Below are 19,819 nucleotides of genomic sequence, written 5' to 3'. Positions count from 1 at the left end.
TACACACTGGGGACAGTTTACAGAAGCTAATTAACCTACAAATCTGCATATCTTCGAAGTGTGGGAGGAAACCAGAGCACCCGGTGAATACCCATGCGGTTACATGGAGAACGTCTACAAACTCTGTACAGACAGCACCCGTAGTCAGGATCGCATCTGGGTCTCTGGCGCTGTGAACAAGCCCAACAACCTGCCTTAGCAGCAGGTTTGAAGGAGCAACATTGTGGTGGAAGAGAGACATCACAAAGTTTGGCAGAGAGTTCTATGAGTTCTTGTCATAGGAGCAGAATTAGGCCATTTAGCCCATAAAGTCCACTCCGCCATTCAATCATGGCTGACCTCCCCATAATCCCTGACACCCGTACTAATCAAAAACCTGTGCCTTAAAAATATACAATGGTCTCCACTGCCGTCTGTGGCAATGAATTCCACAGATTCACCACCCTCTGACTAAAGAAATTCCTCCTTTCTAAAGGTACATCCTTTTATTCTGAGTCTGTGGCCTCCAGTCCTAGACTCTCACACCAGTGGAAACATCCTCTTCACATCCACTCTATCCAGGCCTTTCATTATTTGGCAAGTTTCAAAGAGGGGCAACAGAGAGAATCTCAACATTTTTAAAACATTCATAATTATTTTATTTTTCATCGATGGGGAAAATCCTCTTGTCCTGTGCAGCGGAGGGGAAGTCTGAGTAAGATGGCCAAAAATCACAGGCGTAAGTGGCAGCGTTTTTTTCTAAAATCATGAAACAGAAAAACAGGAAGTGGTCAAGATCAGGCTTTTAGTAATATAGATTGTCCCGAGAAGCGATGTTAATTTGCTATCCAAATTGGACTGCACATGAATAAAATCTAGCCACACACAAGTACAACAGGTAGTGCAAAGAGAAAAATACCAGAGTACAGAATATAGTTTTGCAGCTGAACAGTTACTGTCATTGAAAGTGCAGATGAAAGAAAAGTGCAAGGTCATCAGTGGGGTAGGTTGGACGATTGGGACCACACCTTAGCTTATGGAAGGAGCATTCAGTGGTCTGATAACAGTGGGGAAGATACTGTTCCTGAACCTGGTGGTATGCGATTTCAAGCTTTTGTATCTTCTGCCCGACGGGGGAGGGGATTAGGGGGGAATCACTGCCTGGGAGTCTACGACCCTGTATAATGGAGGACGAGGACTGTCGTGATTGATTTAAAAAATGTCGTGATAATCTTTCCCCTCTGTATAGGGAAGAAGAACAAGCTGAGGGTGTACTACCTGTCCTGGCTGAAGAACAGGTTTCTGCACAACGACCCAGAGGGGGAAAAGAAGCAAGGTTGGACGACTGTCGGGGATCTGGAGGGATGTGTACACTACAAAGTCGGTACGTAGGACTGGGTCTCCACTCGCTGGGCCTGACTCTCGACCCCCTCCCCTGTGGAATAAGGTTGTCAGAACAAACTGCTGGAGGAACTCAGCGGCTCAGCTGGGGAAAAGGTTCTGGCTGTCTACCTCGTCTGTACAGATGTGAACCGCCAGATGTGTGCAGCAGTGTTCTGTACATATGTGGACCCCAGATCCATACAGTGCCAGTATCCTTAATTTAGAGTCACAGACTCATACAACATGGAAACAGGCCCTACAGCCCAACCTGCCCATGCTGACCAAGATGCCCCATCTACCCTCGTCCCACCTACCCGCCATCCATGAACCTGTCCACGTGCCTTTAATATATTGTTATAGTATTGCCTCCTCTGGCAGCTTGTTCCATAGTTTAGTTTAGTTTATTATTGTGGCGTGTACCGAGGTAGAGTGTAAAGCTTTTTTTATTGCGTGCTATCCAGTCAGCGGAAAGACATTACAATGAAGCCGCCCACAGTGTACAGATACAGGATAGAGAGAATAACATTTTGTGCAAGATAAATTCCGATTAAAAAATAGTTTGAGCGTCTCCAGTGAGGTAGATAGCAGGTCGGGACTGCTCTCTATTTGGTGATGGGATAGTTCAGTTGCCTCATAACAGCTGGGAAGAAACTCTGTGAATCTGGAGGTGTGCGTTTTCACACTTCTGTACCTCTTGCCTGATGGGAGAGGGGAGATAAGGGAGTGACCAGGGTGAGATTGGTCCTTGATTATGCAGGTGGCTTTGCCAAGGCAGCGTGAAGTCATGATGCCGCTTAAAGGGCCTGTCCCACTTTCACAACCTAATTTACGACCTTTTTTACTCGTGGACATTTTTCATCATGCTAGAAAAAAACGCCCCGACCTACTTGATGCCACGAGTACCTACGACTAGCATCATGGCCTGCTACGACCTCATGACGACCATGTTGCGAGTATGAGTCAAGGGCAAACTCAGCAGAGGTCGTGAATTAGGTTGTGAAATGGGAAACAGGCCCTTAAGCCAGGCACATCTTTGCTTGCTGGTCCCAGAAGTGGATCTGCAATCATTGATTCCATATCGTTCCATATCGTTCCATATACCCACCCACTGTGTGGAAAAAGTTGCCCCTCAGGTTCTAATTAAATCTACCCCCCCTCTCCGTAAACCAATGTCCTCTCGTTCTTGATACCCCTACACTGGGCATAGGACTCTGTACATCTACCCTATCTATTCCCAACTTCTCCAACCTTGTTGCAGTGAAGTACGAGAGGATTAAGTTTCTGGTGATCGCTCTGAAGAATGCGGTGGAGATTTATGCCTGGGCCCCCAAACCTTACCACAAGTTCATGGCCTTCAAGGTACAGTAGCCTCACAACGTGCTTTTCTCCATGTTATTTGGCAAAAACCTTCATTGTTTAAACGCACGATGTTTCCTCGGCAGTTTTTTACAGATCTCCAGCACAGGCCATTACTGGTCGACTTGACGGTGGAAGAGGGGCAAAGGTTAAAGGTTATCTATGGGTCTAACACTGGCTTCCACGTGATCGATGTGGATTCAGGGACCGTTCATGACATATATGTACCCTCACATGTAAGTACCACGCTCTGTTCTTTATCCAAGACTTATGCAGACCCTCCGTGATTCACCTAAAGGTTACGTCCCACCGGTCCTTGTGTAATTCGATGTTGGGTAAGTGGGGAAACGGAAGTGCTACTGCGCAAGAGTAAATTTACTATTCATCGCGGAAACCACAGGGAGCTCCACTGCGGAGACCACGGCAGGAGCTCTGACGCGGAGTAACATTGTAAATTGTCCCTTCTTTGTAGGATAGTGATAGTGTACGGGGTGATCGCTGGCCAGCATGGACTCGGCCGGTCGAAGGGCATGTTTCCATGCTTTATCTCTAAAGTCTAAAACCCTTTTTAAAGGGACTTAAAAGCATTGGGCAATGATGTACACAGTGCCCCTAGTTTCCTTGCACTGTTGTAATAATACTCCAACCCCCTTGCAATGAAGGCCAACATTCCATGGCTTTTTAGTTTCTTCTTGAAGCTGTAGGCCATAAACCCATATGGTATACCCATGTACATACTGTATATCATATGCACAACATATGCACACCATTCACCCACCACATGCACCATATGGACGCCAAATACACCATATACTGTACCCACACCATGTACCGGCCATTGTGTGAATTGGCTTCCCCTCAGTAGTTCCCCTTTAAATCTCAACCCTCACCCCCATCCTGAGCCCCCCCAGTTCTAATGGTATCTCTCTCTCTCTCTCTCTCTCCCACTCTCTCGTACCCACTCTCTCACCCCCTCTATCACCCCCTCTTCCTCCACCTCCCTCTCCCCATCTCTCCCCCTCCCCCTCCCCCTCCCCCTCCCCGTCTCTCTTCCCCCTGTCTTATTGGGCTGTAGATTCAGGGCAACGTTACACCTCATGCGCTCATCATCCTGCCGAAGACGGAGGGGATGGAGATGCTGGTGTGCTATGAAGACGAGGGGGTGTACGTCAACACTTACGGACGCATCACCAAGGATATCGTGCTGCAGTGGGGGGAGATGCCTACCTCCGTCGGTAAGGCACAGACAGCCAACCTCCCTCTTCCCACTGTCCCCTTCCCTCCCTCCCTCCCGTGGCTGGGTGCCAAGGCCACCATTGACGTGAACTTCAATCGTGCACCCTGCGGAACTCCAAGGTACCCAGATCTTTGGGAGTTGTTGCAGGAATCCCAAAAGGTTAACATGCAGGTTGAACGGGTAGTGACCACCAGAAGGTTAGCTCCGAAAAGACAAAGCACAGACACTGTAGGTGAGGGGAGCTTGCAATGTACACTGCAGATTTCCCAAAAGGTTAAGTGGTAGTAAGGAAGGCAATTGCAACATTAGCATTCATTTCGAGAGGACTAGAGTATTAAAACAGGGCTGTAATGTTGAGGCTTTATAAAGAGCCGGTCAGATTGCATTTGGAGTATTGAGAGCAGTTTTGGGCCCATTATCTGAGGAAAGATATGCTGGCTTTGGAGAGAGTCCAAGGGAGGTTTACTCGAATGATTCTGGGGATGATTGGGTTAACGTATGAGGAGTGTTTGAAGTCTCTGGGCCTGTACTTGCTGGAGTTTAGAAGGATGAGGGGAAAACCACATTGAAACCTACTGAATAGTAAAAGGTCTACATAGAGTGAAACAATACGATACGATAGAACTTTATTTATCCCAGGAGGGGAATTGATCGGCCAACAGTCATAAAAACACAAAATACATGAAACATGAAATTAAAGTGACGTGGAAAGGATTGGGGATGTGCAAGGTTTTGGGAGGGGAGGGGAGGATGGGCGGGGAGGGGAGTCAGTCTCAGTATACCCCATGACAGAAGGGGGAGGAGTTGTCCAGTTTGATAGCCACAGGGAAGAAGGATCTCCTGTGGCGTTCTGTCCTGCATCTTGGTGGATCCAGTGTGTCATGGAGGGGGTGAGATGTATTGTCCAGGATGCTCTGCAGTTTGAGGAGCATCCTCCCCTCCCATGAATCCAACTCTGCCCCCAGGGTGGAGGCAGCCTTCCTGGTAAATTTGGTAATCCTTGTGCATGTGAAGAGGGTGTTTCCACTCGTGGGAGTGTCTAGGACCAGAGGGCATAGCCTCAGAATAAAAGGGCGTATTTTTAGAAAGGAGATTAGGAGGAAATTTGTTGAGGGTGGTGATTCTGTGGAATACGTTGCCACAGACAGTTGTGGAGGTCAAGTCATTGAGTATTTTTAAGGCGGCAATTGACAGATTAAATCCGGGTGTCAGGGGTTACAGGGAAAAAGCAGGAGATTTGAGATCAGCAATGATGAAATGGCAGAGTAAACGCGGGCCAAGTGGTCTCATTCTGCCCCTATAACATGAATGTTTTGATGAACCTCCTCTTGGTCTCCACAGCGTACATCCACTCGAGCCAGATCATGGGCTGGGGAGAGAAGGCGATTGAGATCCGCTCGGTGGAGACGGGTCATCTGGACGGGGTCTTCATGCACAAGAGAGCTCAACGCTTGAAGTTTCTGTGCGAACGGAACGACAAGGTAGGGGTCTCACCAGCCCGCAAACCCCGGCCACCAGCGGCTCCGTGAAGAGGCTTTTAGGTAGCCATCGGCCACAGAGTGCTGGAGAAACTCAGCGGGTCAGGCAGCATCTGTGGAGGGAATGGACAGGCAACATTTCGGGTTGGATCCTTCTTCAGACTGATGCAGGTGGGGGGGGGTGTGGGGAGAATACAGGAAAAGTGAAGAAGCAGGCCAAACTCTGGCAAGTGATAGGTGAATACAGGTGAGGTGACAAAGGCTAAAGGAGTCGAAAGGGTCAGATAAGGAGAGGAGGAGTGAAATGTAAAGCCAGAGGGAGGGATATGGCTGGAAGGGGACATAGGCATAGGGTGGGGGAGAGATACTGGGAGAAATGTGCGCGCGCCAGAGTGGGGGTAGAGGATGGGTACATGAAACAGTGGGGGGAGGGGGGATGTGGAGGAGGGTGTAATCCAATGGTTAGTTAGGCACATGGATATACAGGGAATGGAGGTTCACATACAGGTAGATGAGATTAGTTTAACTTGGCACCATACAAACAGTACACCACAAGAACAAGTTCTTTGGCCTACAGTATCTGTGTGGGACATGATGCCAAGACCAACTCTTATCTGCCTGTACATGCTCCATATCCCTCCATTCCCTACATATTCATGTGTCTATCTAAAAGCCTCGTAAACACCACTACCATATCTGCCTCCACCACCACCACCACCCCAGGCAGTGCATTCCAGACGGCCACCACTCTATGTGAAAACAATTTGCCCCACACATCTCCTTTAAACTTTCCCCCTCTCACCTTAAAGCTATGCCCTCTAGTCTCTGACATTTCCACCTTGGGGGGGGGGGGGGGAAGGTTCTGACTGTCGATCCTATCTATGGATGCCACAGTGGCGCAGCAGTAGAGCTGCTGCCTCACAGTGCCAGAGACCAGGGTTAAATCCTGCTGTCTATGTGGAGTTTCCACACTCTCCCTGTGACCACGTGGATTTTATCTAGGAGCTCTGGTTTCCTCCCACTTCCCAAAGACATGCAGGTGTGCAGGTTAATTGGCCTCTGTAAATTGCCCCCTAATGTGTAGCGAGTGGATGAGCATGTGGGATAACATAGAACTGGTGTAATAAAACGAACTGCTGATGCTGGGTGAATAAACATAGACACAAAACGATGGAGTGACTCAGCAGGTTGGTCTGAAGAAGGGTCTTGACCCAAAATGTCACCTATCCATATTCTTCAGAAATGCTGCCTGACCCGCTGAGTTACTCCAGCACTTTGTATCAAAAGATCATGTGATAGGAGTAGAATTAGGCCATTCGGCCCCTCAAGTCTACTCTGCCATACAATCATGGCTGATCTATCTCTCCCTCCTAACCCCATTCACCTGCCTTCTCCCCATAACCTCTGACACCTATATATCTATATGTCTTATCTATAGAGCTAGTGTGAACAGGTGATTGGTGTGGTCGGATGGCTCTATCCTAAACATACCTCTCATAATTGCAAGCTGAATCACCGCAGCTCTGTGGTGTAGCGGTAGAGTTGCTGCCTCACAACGGCAGAGACGCGGGTTCGATCCTGAGTACAGGTGCTGTCTGTACGTTCTCCGCGTGGGCTTTTCCAGGTGCTCCTGTTTCCCCCCCACACCTAAAGACGTGCAAGCTTGTAGTTTAATCGACTTTGGTTAAAATTGTAAATTGTCCCTAGTTTGTGTACGGGCGATCGCTGGTGCGCACGGACTCGGTGGGCCGAAGGGTCTGTTTCTGCACTAAATCTGAATTCTCCGCCCCCCCGTATGACGGTCTCCCCTGTGATTACAGGTCTTCTTTGCCTCGGTTCGTTCGGGCGGCAGTAGCCAAGTCTTCTTCATGACACTGAACAGGAACTCGATGATGAACTGGTAGCAGGGTTCGGGTGTGCGCTGATCTTCGAAACTGCACCGAGACCATGTCCGTCGAGAACCTGGGGAGCAATCTATCCGTTAAAGGCACACCGGCTCTTGACATCAAGGCTGCAATGGGACTACTGCAACATTACCAAGCCTGTATCGTGTGTCTGGAAGCCCCAACGGCAATTTCCTAATTTTTTAAAGTCCCGATTAACTTTCTGTGCGTGGTGAAAGTCTTCGGTCGGAGCCACTGGTACACAGTGTGCTCCGGGGTAGGTGGAGATTTGGTTGCTTCCGTTATCCCTGAAGACAGAGCGATGGAGATTCCAACTGGGGCAGGTTGGTGGGGTGGGAGAGGGAGGGATGTCGACACATATAGATCCTTGCAAATTACTCTTTTTAATTTTGGCTTCCTGTAAGTACAGTATTAGAAACAGAGTCCTGGTGGTGTGGTGGATGGGTCTGTCTATATAAGTAACTCTCTGAGTTAGCTGGAGGCTTAGCCATGTTGGAGCTGCAGTTTCCCAAGAGGGTGGTGAATGACTACTGATTATAAAGTCCCGTGTTCCCTTGTTCGTATGGGGTCGGGGGTTCCGTTTACACTGGGTGGAGTGAATTTACCAGAGATGGGACACACACGCTACTATAGCTAGGGTTAAGGAATGAGGAATTAGAGCTGGGAATTATATCCCATATGACAGGGAATACCATGGATTTCTCCCTGAGTTCTGCCTTCCCAGAGTGTGGAAGTGTGGGCGGATTGGGCATTAGATGTGTGTGTGTGTGTGTGTGTGTTTCTATAAGGGTGGGGGGTGGGGTGGGGGGGTCAGTGCTGGCATTAATCCTACCAGGGGTGATTGGGGGGGTGTCTCCACCCCAACCTCTGAACACGGCCCCTCACGGGATACTCCGTGGGTGCGTGCCCGCCCAAGTGTGTTCTTGATTAGCTGTTTGGTACATTGGTGAGCGGGCAAGAGTTGACATTATAGTAGAGAGTAAGGGTGGACCTCTGGCCAGCTTTGAGGCTACTCTTATTTTTGAAACCGTGTATAAATGCCAAAAATAAACAATTAAATTTCTGTGCCCAGGGGGAGGGTATGATAGTGGTCGGAGGGAGGGAGTTTGTGTCCATGTGTTACTTGGGAGCCCAACCTCGTACTCTTGTATGGAGACACCACATGTATCTGTCTAAGTGGTTTGGAGACTGATGTGAAGAATATTCTTTCTTTAACTAGCTGCACGGCATGGCTAATCATGGATTAGGGTGTTGTCGTGGATCAGTCTGTGTTACAGGTCCTATCCTTAACCTACCTCCTTATCATTCTGTGTGTAGCTGTTTGAGCAGCAGATATTAAGGTTGAAGCTTTTTTCTATGTATATAAAAAAAATTAATTGAATGTGTCATTTCTTACTAATTTTTTTCCCCCCCCGTTTCAAAAATGTTATCCTTCTTATCCCGAGGGCATTCCATCTCCCAGCCACCACCCAGTCTCAGAGGTCCCTTTGGTTCAGGTTTCTTATTGACACGTGTACTGAGGTACAGTGAAAAGCTTTGTTTTGCATGCTCTCCAAACAGAACAGACAATACCATGCAAAAATACAATCAGGTCAAACTTAAGTAGAGCACAGGGAAAGATGCAGAATGCAGAATATAGTTCTCAGCATTGTAGCGCATCAGCCCCAGAGACAAAGTCCAATGTCCGCAATGGGGTAGAGGTGCCCTAGCTTATGGAAGGACCGTTCAAAAGCCTGATAACAGAGGGGAAGAAGCTGTTCCTGAGTCTGGTGGTGCGCGCTTTCAAGCTTCTGTACCGCCTGTCGGATGGGAGCGGGGAGAAGAAGGAATGACTGGGGTGAGACAAGGACAAGTCTTTAATTATGTTGGCTGCTTTGATTATTGGGCAGCGCGACGTGTAGATGGGGTCGATGGTGGGGAGTGTGGTCTGTGAGATTGTTCCCCTGTATGTTTGCAGCCATCAGAGGGGGTGGTGAGATGCGGGGAGGGGGGCAAGGACAGACCACAAAGCGGTGCAAAGTTTGAGCTTTGTCACCCAGGGGGGCGGCTTCGAGGGAACCAGAATTGGCTTCAATCCTGACCTCGTGTGCTGTCTGTGTGTGGATTTTGCTTGTTCTCCCTGTGACCTCGTGGGTTTCCTCTGGGTTTCTTCCCACATCCCAATGCTATGCGAGTCTGTAGGTTAATTGCCCCTAGTGTGTAGGGAGTGGGTGTGAAAGTGGGATAATGCAGAACTAGTGTGAACGGGTGATCATTGGTCGGTGGGCTGAAGGGCCTGTTTCTATGCTGTATTCTAAACTAAACTAAACTGAACAATCTGGGCCCTTCGATTGAGAATTTTTAATTAAATCAACCCCGGCCTAGTGAGTTCTGTTCTCATGTGCAGGAAGAAACTTCAGATGCTGGTTTATCCGGAGATAGACACTAATAGGTGGATAGGTGACGTTTTGGGTCGGAACCCTTCTGCAGTCCCAACCCAAAATGACACCTATCCTTTTTTCCGGAGATGCTGCCTGACTCTCTGATTTACTCCAGCACTTTGTGTCTATCTGAGTTCTGTTCTGACCCCTGACGATGGATCTTGGTTCAATTCCTACACACTTCCATGAGCAGAGAGCGAGGGACCGTCTTTTGTGCTAATTTCAAAAACCCGTGACACTCCCTGTCCAAGCCTCCCATCACCAACACTCCCCACTAGTCTCTCAATCAATGTAAAACATTTCCCTCGGCCATTACTCTGCACAAGAACCAGTGCAGCTTACACTACCAGGCCAGAGTAGCACCAAATCCTCAGTTAGTGGCATTATGGCCAGCGCCATCCCTGTGCTGTGTGTGAGAGTTTGCATTGCTGTGTTCTCGACAGCGCAGAGACCACTCTTCAACACGTGCAGCAATACTGCCCACGCTAACGACATTAAAGGCGCCATTTAAATGGAATGCTCTCAATCATTGTCCACTTTGTGTGCGCGTGTGTGCATGCAGGTGTGTATGGGTGAACATGTACACGCACGTGTGTGAGCGGATACATGCCTGTGCGTGCACGTGTGTACATGCATGCCTGCACCTGTGTGTGTGTGTGTGCATGTGCCTATGTTCCCATTCCTACCCTCTCTCCAACCTGTCAGTGATGTCTTTGTGTCACCCCCAGTAGCCAGCGTTGTCCATGAGGAGGGTCTGGCCAGGAGGGGTGGGGGGGAATTGACAAATCTCAGTGAAAGTGGTGGCACATCCTCTCCATGGGCAATAAGGGTCACACACAGCACAGAAACGGGCCCTTCAGCCTAACGTACCATGCCGGCCAAGGTGCCCTATCTATGCCAGTCACATTAGGCCCATATCCCTCCAAACCTTATCAGATACCCTCGGAACATGGTCGCGATCTTATCCACTATTTCCTAGTTTAAAATGTGTGGGTAAGGCTAGTTTATGTTCACAGGAACAATGTTATAGCCAAATGCAGATCACTTAAGAGTTGGTGTGCATTTGGAGTCATCTCTGGCCTTGACTGTTGAAGGACATCAGTGAACATGGCTGGTTTCCGCAACCATCCAGACGTTTCCCCTTCTCCACGACTCGCATTAGCCTTTCATGCCGGGTTTATTTAATTAGTTAACAAAATCTAAATTCCGCAGCTACCCAAGCGGTATTGGAACCAGGTTATCAGAGGAACTACGCACAAGCTGAGTGTGCCTCACCACCGTCCTCTGCTGTCCTGAACCCAGTTTGCATCTCTCCTCCACACCAAGCATAACATTGGAGGAGACAACATAAAGAGGGAAAGGACAGGCAACGTTTCAGGTTGGGACCCTTCATTAGTCTGATGAAGGATCCTGACCCAAAACACCACCTTCCCTCCTGAATCTTGAGTCCCTCCAGCACTTTGTTCATTTTTGCTCAAGTTCCCAGCATCTTGTGTCCCTCTGTAATTCTATTTCCGCCCATGAGGGGGGAAAAGGAACTGTTGGTCTGTGAATCTATTATTTACTGTTAAATTGTTTACTACTGATAAAGACTGATTATTGAAGTGCTCTGAAATGCAACTAATTTTGCACATTTTAATTCCCTTTTAATGTGTCGTTTTTTCCAATAATAAAATTTCAATGGGTTTCCACTCTGGGTAGAATGTTTGTTTCGATGAGTTTGATCCTCTGCACTGTCTGATATTTTATCAGAAAATAATTAAATTGTTTGGTTGGAGGGGACATTGGTGCCAATCTATAATCCTACTTGGTGCTGATTGGATTGGCCAATTATCAATGGCATGAAGCTCACACTCTATTTCCTCTGAGTAGCAACATTACAATGATTGATATTAAACTGGAAAGGGAATAGAGAAGACTTACAAGGATGTTGTCACGTTTGAGGGCCTGAGTAACGAGGAGAGGTTTGGCAGGCTGGTAGTGCATTCCTTGGAGCGCAGGAGTGAACTTATAAAGGTGTATAAAATCAGGAGAAGAATAGATGTTTGGAATGCACAGAGTCTTTCACCCAGAGCAGGGGAATCGAGAACCAGAGGACATCGGTGTACGGTGAGATGGGAAAGGTTTAATAGGGACCTGAGGGGCAAGTTTTTCACACAGATGATGGTAGGTATATGGAACGAGCTGCCAGAGGAGGTAGTTGAGTCAGGTACTATAACAACTTTTTCAAGACTTTTGGACAGGTACATGGATCGGGAAGGTTTAGAAGGATAAGGGCCAAACATGGCCAAATGTAACGAGTGTAGATGGGGCATCTTGGTCAGCTTGGATGAGTTGGGAGAAAAGGGCCTGTTTCTGTGCTGTGTGACTGAAGCCTTCAATCAAGGTGGTTGCCATCGTGGTGGCTTTGACCCATCGTGGTGGCCTTATGGTTGAAGATTTTACGTGTTCATTGTAGACCTGCTGAAGAATTATTTTCTTCGTGGAGGGATGGAGTCACAGGGAGTTACAGCAAAGGAATAGGCCGTTCATCCCATCTTCTCCATACTGGTCTTTGCGCCATGTTGATCGCGTCCCATCATTTTCTACCCCACTCTCTCCCTGATGTGTTGTCCAGCCTCCCCTGACAACTTCTCCCTACTGTTGCTTTGACCCTTCACTGTAGGAACATGCCCAAATTCCCATCCCTCTCTGGGGAAAGGGGTGCTCTCCTGAATTCCCGCGTTGATTTGCGAGTACCTGTCTGATATTGATCGGTGCCCAGCCCTGGAGCCAGCACTTGGAAAGAACTTCCTGCCATTCATCCTCACCGGGCTGTGATAAGGTCCCATCTTGGTTCATGTCCTGGGCTCCTGCTAGGTTTATCAAATGATGAGAGGCATAAATAGGGTAGACAGAACCGTTTGTTTTTGCATTAGGAAACCAGCGGGGAATGTCGGGAATCTGACAAAGGGTTCCAGCCCGAAACGTCACCTGTCCATGTACTCCAGAGATGCTGCCTCACCTGCTGAGTTACTCCGGTGCTTTGAGGGCCAGCGGAGAGAAAATAATATCACCTCATCTATGCCTTAATTGGTTGGCCTTATTGTTCAATGGGGCTCCCATGTTCTGGGTTCTTCTTAGAAAGGAAAGATCTCTTCATATTCAACATGCTAAGTCCCCTCACTCTCACTTCTCCTTCGCAGAAATTATCTTATCACACATCATCCTCTACTGATTCATCCTCTACAGTTAGCCCTAATCTTGCTCACTTTCATTCCTTGACCCTCAATTCAGCCAACTGGGCCCGGGACCAAAACACAAAGTGCTGGAGGAACTCAGCGGGTCAGGCAGCATCTGTGCAGGGAACAGGCAGACAATAGCTACATAGTTACATAGACAATAGGTGCAGGAGTAGGCCATTCGGCCCTTCGAGCCAGCACCGCCATTCAATGTGATCATGGCTGATCATCCACAATCAGTACCCCGTTCCTGCCTTCTCCCCATACCCTTTGATTCTGCTAGCCCTTGGAGCTCTATCTAACTCTCTTTTGAATGCAACCAATGAATCGGTCATCACAAATTCACAACTCTGTGTGAATTAAGTTTTTCCTCATCTCAGTTCTAACTGGCCTACCCCTTATTCATAAACTGTGGCCCCTGGTTCTGGACTCCCCCAACATCGGGAACATGTTTCCTGCATCTAGCGTATCCAATCCCTTAATAATTTTATATGTTTCTATCAGATCCCCTCTCATTCTTCTAAATTCCAGTGAATACAAGCCCCCAGTCGCTCCATTCTTTCATCATCTGACAGTCCTGCCATCCCGGGATTTAACCTCATGAACCTACGCTGCAGTCCCTCAATGCTTCAGTCAGGACCCTTCTTTAGTCTGAACCGAACCATCACCTGTCCATTCCCTCTGCCTGACCTGCTGAGTTCCTCCAGCACTTTGTGTTTTGCTCAAGATTCCAGCATCTGCAGTTCCTTGTGGCTTCATATGACTTTTGCCTGGATGCGAGGGCTTGGGTTATAAGGAGAGACGGGATAATACAGAGAGGATTGGCGAGGATCTCGTCAGGACTTGAGGGCCTGAGCTATGGGGAGAGGTTGGGCTAGCTAGGACTTTATTCCCTGAAGCACAGCAGGATGATGGGTGGCCTTATAGAGGTGTATAAACCAATGAGTGGAATAGATAGGGTGAATGCACAGTCTTTTACCCCGATCAGGGGAATCAAGAACAAGAGAGGGAGAAGATATAAGAGTAATCTGAGGGGCGACTTTTTCACACTGGTGGTGGGTATATGGAACAAGCTGCCAGAAGAGGTACTATAACAACATTGAAAAGACATTTGGATAGGTACATGGACAGGAACATTTAGAGGGATATGAGCCAGGGATAAGGAATAAAACCAGGCAGATAGGACAAACTCAGATGGGGTATTTTGGTCGGCATGGACGAGTTGGGCCAAAGGGCCTGGTCCCGTGCTACGTAACTATGACTCTATTCAACCAGAAGCCTCTCGGATTTCAATCCATTATCTGTGGCAACCGCGACCACTCTCTCGGACTCCTACTACCGGCTGTGTGAAGCACTCACCTCATGGGGAACATGAGGACAACCACGACATGGAAGCGGGCAAAATGGTCAACGTTCATGGAGCTAAGGTCAGTGCAGGGACAGTTTCCACAGTGGTTATAGCAACGCCTTGCACTTGCGTGGCTTCTTTCAGGTTTGAGATGAAATCTTAAACGGGGCAGCACAGTGACATGGAGCCACTGCCTCGCAGCGTCAGAGGCCCGGGTTCGATCCTGACCTCGGGTGCTGACTGTACGGAATTTGTACGTTCTCCCTGTGACTGCGTGGGTCTCCTCCAGGTGCCATGGTACCGCCCCCCCCCCCCTACTTCCCATCGACGTGCGGGTTTGCATAGACTGGAGAGCGTTCCTGACCTCCCAACTACCTCATTGGAGACTGTTAAACTATCTTTAGTTGGATTTTATCTTGCACATATATCCTTTATTGTAATCATGTAGTCTTTTCTTTGATGGGATCGCACGCAACAAGAAGGCTTTTCACTGTACCTCAGTACACGTGACAATAATAAGAATCTAATCTAAACTACTCATAGTGTGTAGGGAGTGGATGGGAAAGTGGGATAATATAGAATTAGTGTGAACGGGTGATTGATGGATGGGCGTAGGCTCGGTGGCCGAAGGGCCTGTTTCCATGCTGTAACTCCAAAACTGACAACCATCTCCCAGAGCAGTGCCTTACCCTCGAAAGCCGAGGGCTGATGGTTCCCTGAATGACGGATCGAAATGTAGAGTTCAGTGGAGCAGCGGGTTTGATCCAGATTATGGTGCTGTTTACATAGAGTTTGCACGTTCTGTCTGTGGCCGCAAGGGTTTTCTCTGGGTGCTGCCTGTGGTGTCTACCCTGATCCCAAAGATATACAGGTTTGTATATTAAATGGATTCAGTTAAAAAAAATTGTACATTTATAAATTGGCCTCTGTATATTGCTCCTAGTGTAAAATAGAACTAGTGTACAGGGTGATTGCCTGTTTCCACACTGTATCTCTAAACTAAACTAAACCCATGGGGCCCCCTGGGCCTCCCGTTTATATCAACGGGTCGATGGTTGAAAGAGTCAAGAGCTTCAAATTCCTCGGCGTGCATATCTCTGAAGATCATTGGCTACATTTAAGAGGGAGTTAGATGTGGCCCTTGTGGCTAAAGGGATCAGGGGGTATGGAGAGAAGGCAGGTACGGGATACTGAGTTGGATGATCAGCCATGATCATATTGAATGGCGGTGCAGGCTCGAAGGGCCGAATGGCCTACTCCTGCACCTATTTTCTATGTATCTTTCCTGGTCCGAGAACACTGATGCAATTATCAAGAAAGCTCATCAGCGCCTCTACTTCCTGAGAAGATTATGGAGAGACGGTCTGTCAAGGAGGACTCTAACTTCTACAGGTGCACAGTAGAGAGCATGCTGACCGGTTGCATCGTGGCTTGGTTCGGCAACTTGAGCGCCCTGGAGCGGAAAAGACTACAAAAAGTAGTAAACACTGCCCAGTCCATCATCGCCTCTGACCTTCCTTCCATCGATGGAATTTATCGCAGTCGCTGCCTCAAAAAGGCTGGCAGTATCATCAAAGACCCACACCATCCTGGCCACACACTCATCTCCCCGCTACCTTCAGGTAGAAGGTACAGGAGCCTGAAGACTGCAACGACCAGGTTCAGGAATAGCTACTTCCCCACAGCCATCAGGCTATTAAACCTGGCTCGGACTAAACTCTGAACATTAATAACCCATTATCTGTTATTTGCACTTTATCAGTTTATTTATTCATGTGTGTATATATTTATATAATGGTATATGGACACACTGATCTGTTTTGTGGTCAATGCCTACTATGTTCTGTTGTGCTGAAGCAAAGCACGAATTTCATTGTCCTATCAGGGGACACATGACAATAAACTCACTTGAACTTGGGGTGATATCCTATCCCTTGTTTGAGGGGTGTCCCCACTAGATTCCGCCCCCCAATGTCCAGCAGAGGAACGACTAGTCTGTGGTTGGTTGCACGAGCGTTGGTTGCACCGAGCTTCAACGTGTCCCAGCACGTACTCCTGGAGAACAGGCTGGAGCGGGCCAGTCGGCACCATTCCCTGAAGGACGTCACATTGTGCTGGGAGACCAACAGAGTTCAACTGCACTGCCTCCCTGACCTGCAGGGGGCGAACTGTGCCCAGGGTAGGAATCGCACACTCCCTCCACATGTTTGGGCAGATACATGGATAGCAAACATTCACAGCCCACATCCAGCGGCAGAACTCCCTGGAATATCCTGGAGCCTCCCAATATTGAAACACAATCACCCCAGGCTTCCTTAATTCAAACACAGCGGTACAATGGTGCAGCGGGAGAATTTCTGCCTTGCATTGCCAGAGACCCGAGCTCGATTCTGACTACATGTGCTGTCTGCACATTCTCCCTGTGACCGCGTGGGTTTTCACCAGGTCCTCTAGTTTCCTCCCACATTCCAAAGATGTGTGGGCTTGTTGGCTAATTGGCTTCTATAAATTGTCCCTAGTGTGTAGTATAGAACTAGTATACGGGGCGATCATTGGTCAGCATGGACTCGGTGGGCCGAAGAGCCTATTTTCACACTGTATCTCTAAAACTATACCAGGCAAGCACATCAACATTCGGAGCAGGAGTAGACCATTCGGCCCCGCGAGCCTGTTCTACCATGCAATAAGATCACCATCGATATGATTGTGACTCCAACCCATTACCAATTCTTTCTCCTGCTAACTTTCACCTCCTCACTAGACCTAAACAATCAAAGAGTCACACAACATATAAACAGGCCCTTTGATCCAACTTGTTCCTGCCGACCAAGATGCCCCATCTTAGCTAGTCCCATTTACCCTTGTTTGGCCCATATCCGTCTAAACCATTCCTATCCATGTACCAGTTCAAATGTCTTTTGAATGCTGTTTTTATACCTGTCTCAACTACCTCCTCTACAGCTTGTAACATACACCCATCATCGTCTGAATGAAAAGGTTGCCTCTCAGGTTCCTATTAAGTCTTTCCCCTCTCACCTTAAACCTAAGTCCTCTGTTTTTTGATTCCCCTGCACTGGGTAAAAGACTCTACATTCACCCTATCTATTCCCCTCATGGTTTCATACATGCTTGTCTCTCCTATGGAACAAAGGTTTATATAATTTGGCCTGAAGTGTGTACAACGATCCATACTTTCAGTCACACAAACCTCCAAAGACTACTTCCACCAAACTATGAGGAAGAGAGTTTTAAACTTCTGAGTCTGAAGAAGGATCCCGACCCTCAACGTTACCTATCCATGTTCTCCAGAGATGCTACCGGCCCCACTGAGTTACTCCAGCACTTTGTAAGCCAGCTTCTGCAGTGCCTTGCCTCTGCATTTGAGGAGGGAAATGGGCTGGTGATGATTATCTATCGTTCATCTTGTCTTTAGGATGCGGGAAGAAATTGAAACACATAGGGGAAAGCCACGTGGTCACGGGGAGAACATGTAAACTGCACAAAAAAGGGCACCCGAGGTAAGGAATGAAGGTTGTGGGAGTAGTGAGGAGGCAGCTCTACTAGCACCATGTTTCTCTCTTAACTTTTACACTGGGAGAATAGTGAATGGTGTTCGTACATTTGCAGTATATTTTACATCCTAGAATCTAGGGATTTTTGCTAAATCCCCAATCAGTGCATCCACTCTCTGCCGCCACTTACGTTAAGACCCTAGGATGCTGAACTTAGTTCCTTCCTTCTGAGGCTGAGGGGAGTCAATAAAGGTTTATATAATCACGAGAGGCATGGATAGATAGACAGTCAGAACCTTCTCCCAGGGTGGAAATGTCCTACATCAGAGGGCATGGCTATAAGGTGAGGGGGAACATTTTGTTTTTACACAGAGAGTAGTGGGTGCGTGGAACACACTGCCAGTGGTGGTGGTGGAGGTCGATGTGATAATGGTGTTTTAGAGGCATGTAGATTGGCACATGGATATGCAGGGAATGGAAGGATATGGATATACTGTACAAGCAGGAGAGATCAGTTTCACTAGGCATCATGTTCGGTACAAACGTTGTGGGCCGAAGGGCCCGTTCCTGTGCTGTACTGTTCTATGCTCTATTTTTCCTGCTAATATTTTCCTCTTAAGATAATTATTGTGCAAAGTTCCCTTTTGCCCTCTTGTATTACTTTGGGCAACTCGTTTGTTTCTGTTAGCTAAAGCCTCTTCCAACATTCAATCAGTTTACTGATCTCAGGCCTGACCCTCCAATTTTGCTCTGTCCTCACACCCTTTACTAATCATTGGTTAATAAATATCAATAGTATCAGATTAAATATGAACTATTAATCCTCCATCCTTTGCTATTTCTGACGAAAGGTTCCAAATTTCCTTTGCTATCGGTTGTACGGAAAAATGTCAGACCTAAAATTCCAGGTCCTCATTTTTAAACTCGCCTGAATCATTTTAAATACACACCTTTGTTTTTTGGAGGGGGGTGGGGGCAGTTAAAATGTGAAGCTTTCTCTTGCATTTTGCATTAATGGGGAAAGGCGTGCAATAGGGTAGCGCGGAAACGTTGAGATAAAAGTTAGGGGAAATGTAGATCCCTGCAGCTTGTTATTAAAAGGAGGTTAAGGGACAGACAAGGAGCACAGGGGATTTGCAAAACAAACTCAGAAATACAAAGTATGACCGCTGGGAACGAGAGAACATGCGGGGTTACCGTGCCATTTGATCTGCTATTGATAGAGTCGTGCAGCACCGACACAGGCCTTTTGGCACAACTTGCCCATGCTGACGACCATTGCCGTTTGTGAAGGAAGGTTCTGAATTTCTTCCACTCTCAGTGTATCGAAATATTTGGGTCTAAAATTCCTGGTCCTAATTTTTAAACTCTCCTGAATCATCGTAAATGCACATGATTTTTTTCTGGGGAGGGGAGACAAAGCGGGAAATGCTTTCTCTGGCATTTTGCATTCATGGGGCAAGGAGTGAAATAGGGCAAACAGTGGCTGTACTTTCCAAAATATGTCCTTTTCTATTTAAATTAAAGTTAATGTTACACCATCTCTGACACCTATCTCACACTGCAGGCCAAGGTCTGACTCGGAGATTGCAATGTATTTGTTTAGTTGGCCAAGCATTGCTTGTTGAGACAAATATTTGGATAGAAACTATTAGAGGTGGTTTGACCACTTTCAGGGTAAAATTGGTGGTCAGGCATTTTAGTTTAGTTGAGAGATACAGAGCGAAAACGGGCCCTTCGGCCTGCCGCGTACGTGCCGATCAGCGATCCTCGCACACCAACAGCATCCTGCACACACTGGGCACACTTTACAATTTGCAGGAGCCAATTCATCTGCAAACCTGTACATCTTTGGAATGTTGGAGGAAACCGGAACACCCGGAGAAAAACCCATGCTGTCACAGGGAGAACGTACAAACTCCGTTCAGACAGCATCCGTAGTCAGGATCGAACCCGCGTCTCCGGCGCTGCGAGGCAGCAA

General features: G+C 47.8%; 1 protein-coding gene across 5 annotated transcripts in view; it reads left to right on the top strand.

Annotated features, from left to right (window-relative positions):
• Positions 1-8,948, top strand: part of tnik (TRAF2 and NCK interacting kinase) — a 110,306-nt gene extending 101,358 nt beyond the window's left edge. For all 5 annotated transcript variants that reach the window (XM_033031733.1, XM_033031734.1, XM_033031735.1 and 2 more), the window contains 6 exons: positions 1,229-1,363; positions 2,621-2,721; positions 2,805-2,954; positions 3,794-3,953; positions 5,297-5,436; positions 7,254-8,948. In XM_033031733.1, coding sequence (XP_032887624.1) covers positions 1,229-1,363; positions 2,621-2,721; positions 2,805-2,954; positions 3,794-3,953; positions 5,297-5,436; positions 7,254-7,337 — 770 coding nt within the window. In that variant the 3' untranslated portion in view covers positions 7,338-8,948. The remainder of the gene's footprint in view (positions 1-1,228; positions 1,364-2,620; positions 2,722-2,804; positions 2,955-3,793; positions 3,954-5,296; positions 5,437-7,253) is intronic.
• Positions 8,949-19,819: the final 10,871 nt, after the last annotated feature.

The sequence above is a fragment of the Amblyraja radiata genome, chromosome 13 (genome assembly GCF_010909765.2).
Source record: "Amblyraja radiata isolate CabotCenter1 chromosome 13, sAmbRad1.1.pri, whole genome shotgun sequence".
Taxonomy (NCBI): Eukaryota; Metazoa; Chordata; class Chondrichthyes; order Rajiformes; family Rajidae; genus Amblyraja; species Amblyraja radiata.
This window is presented reverse-complemented; position numbering and strand designations above follow the sequence as displayed.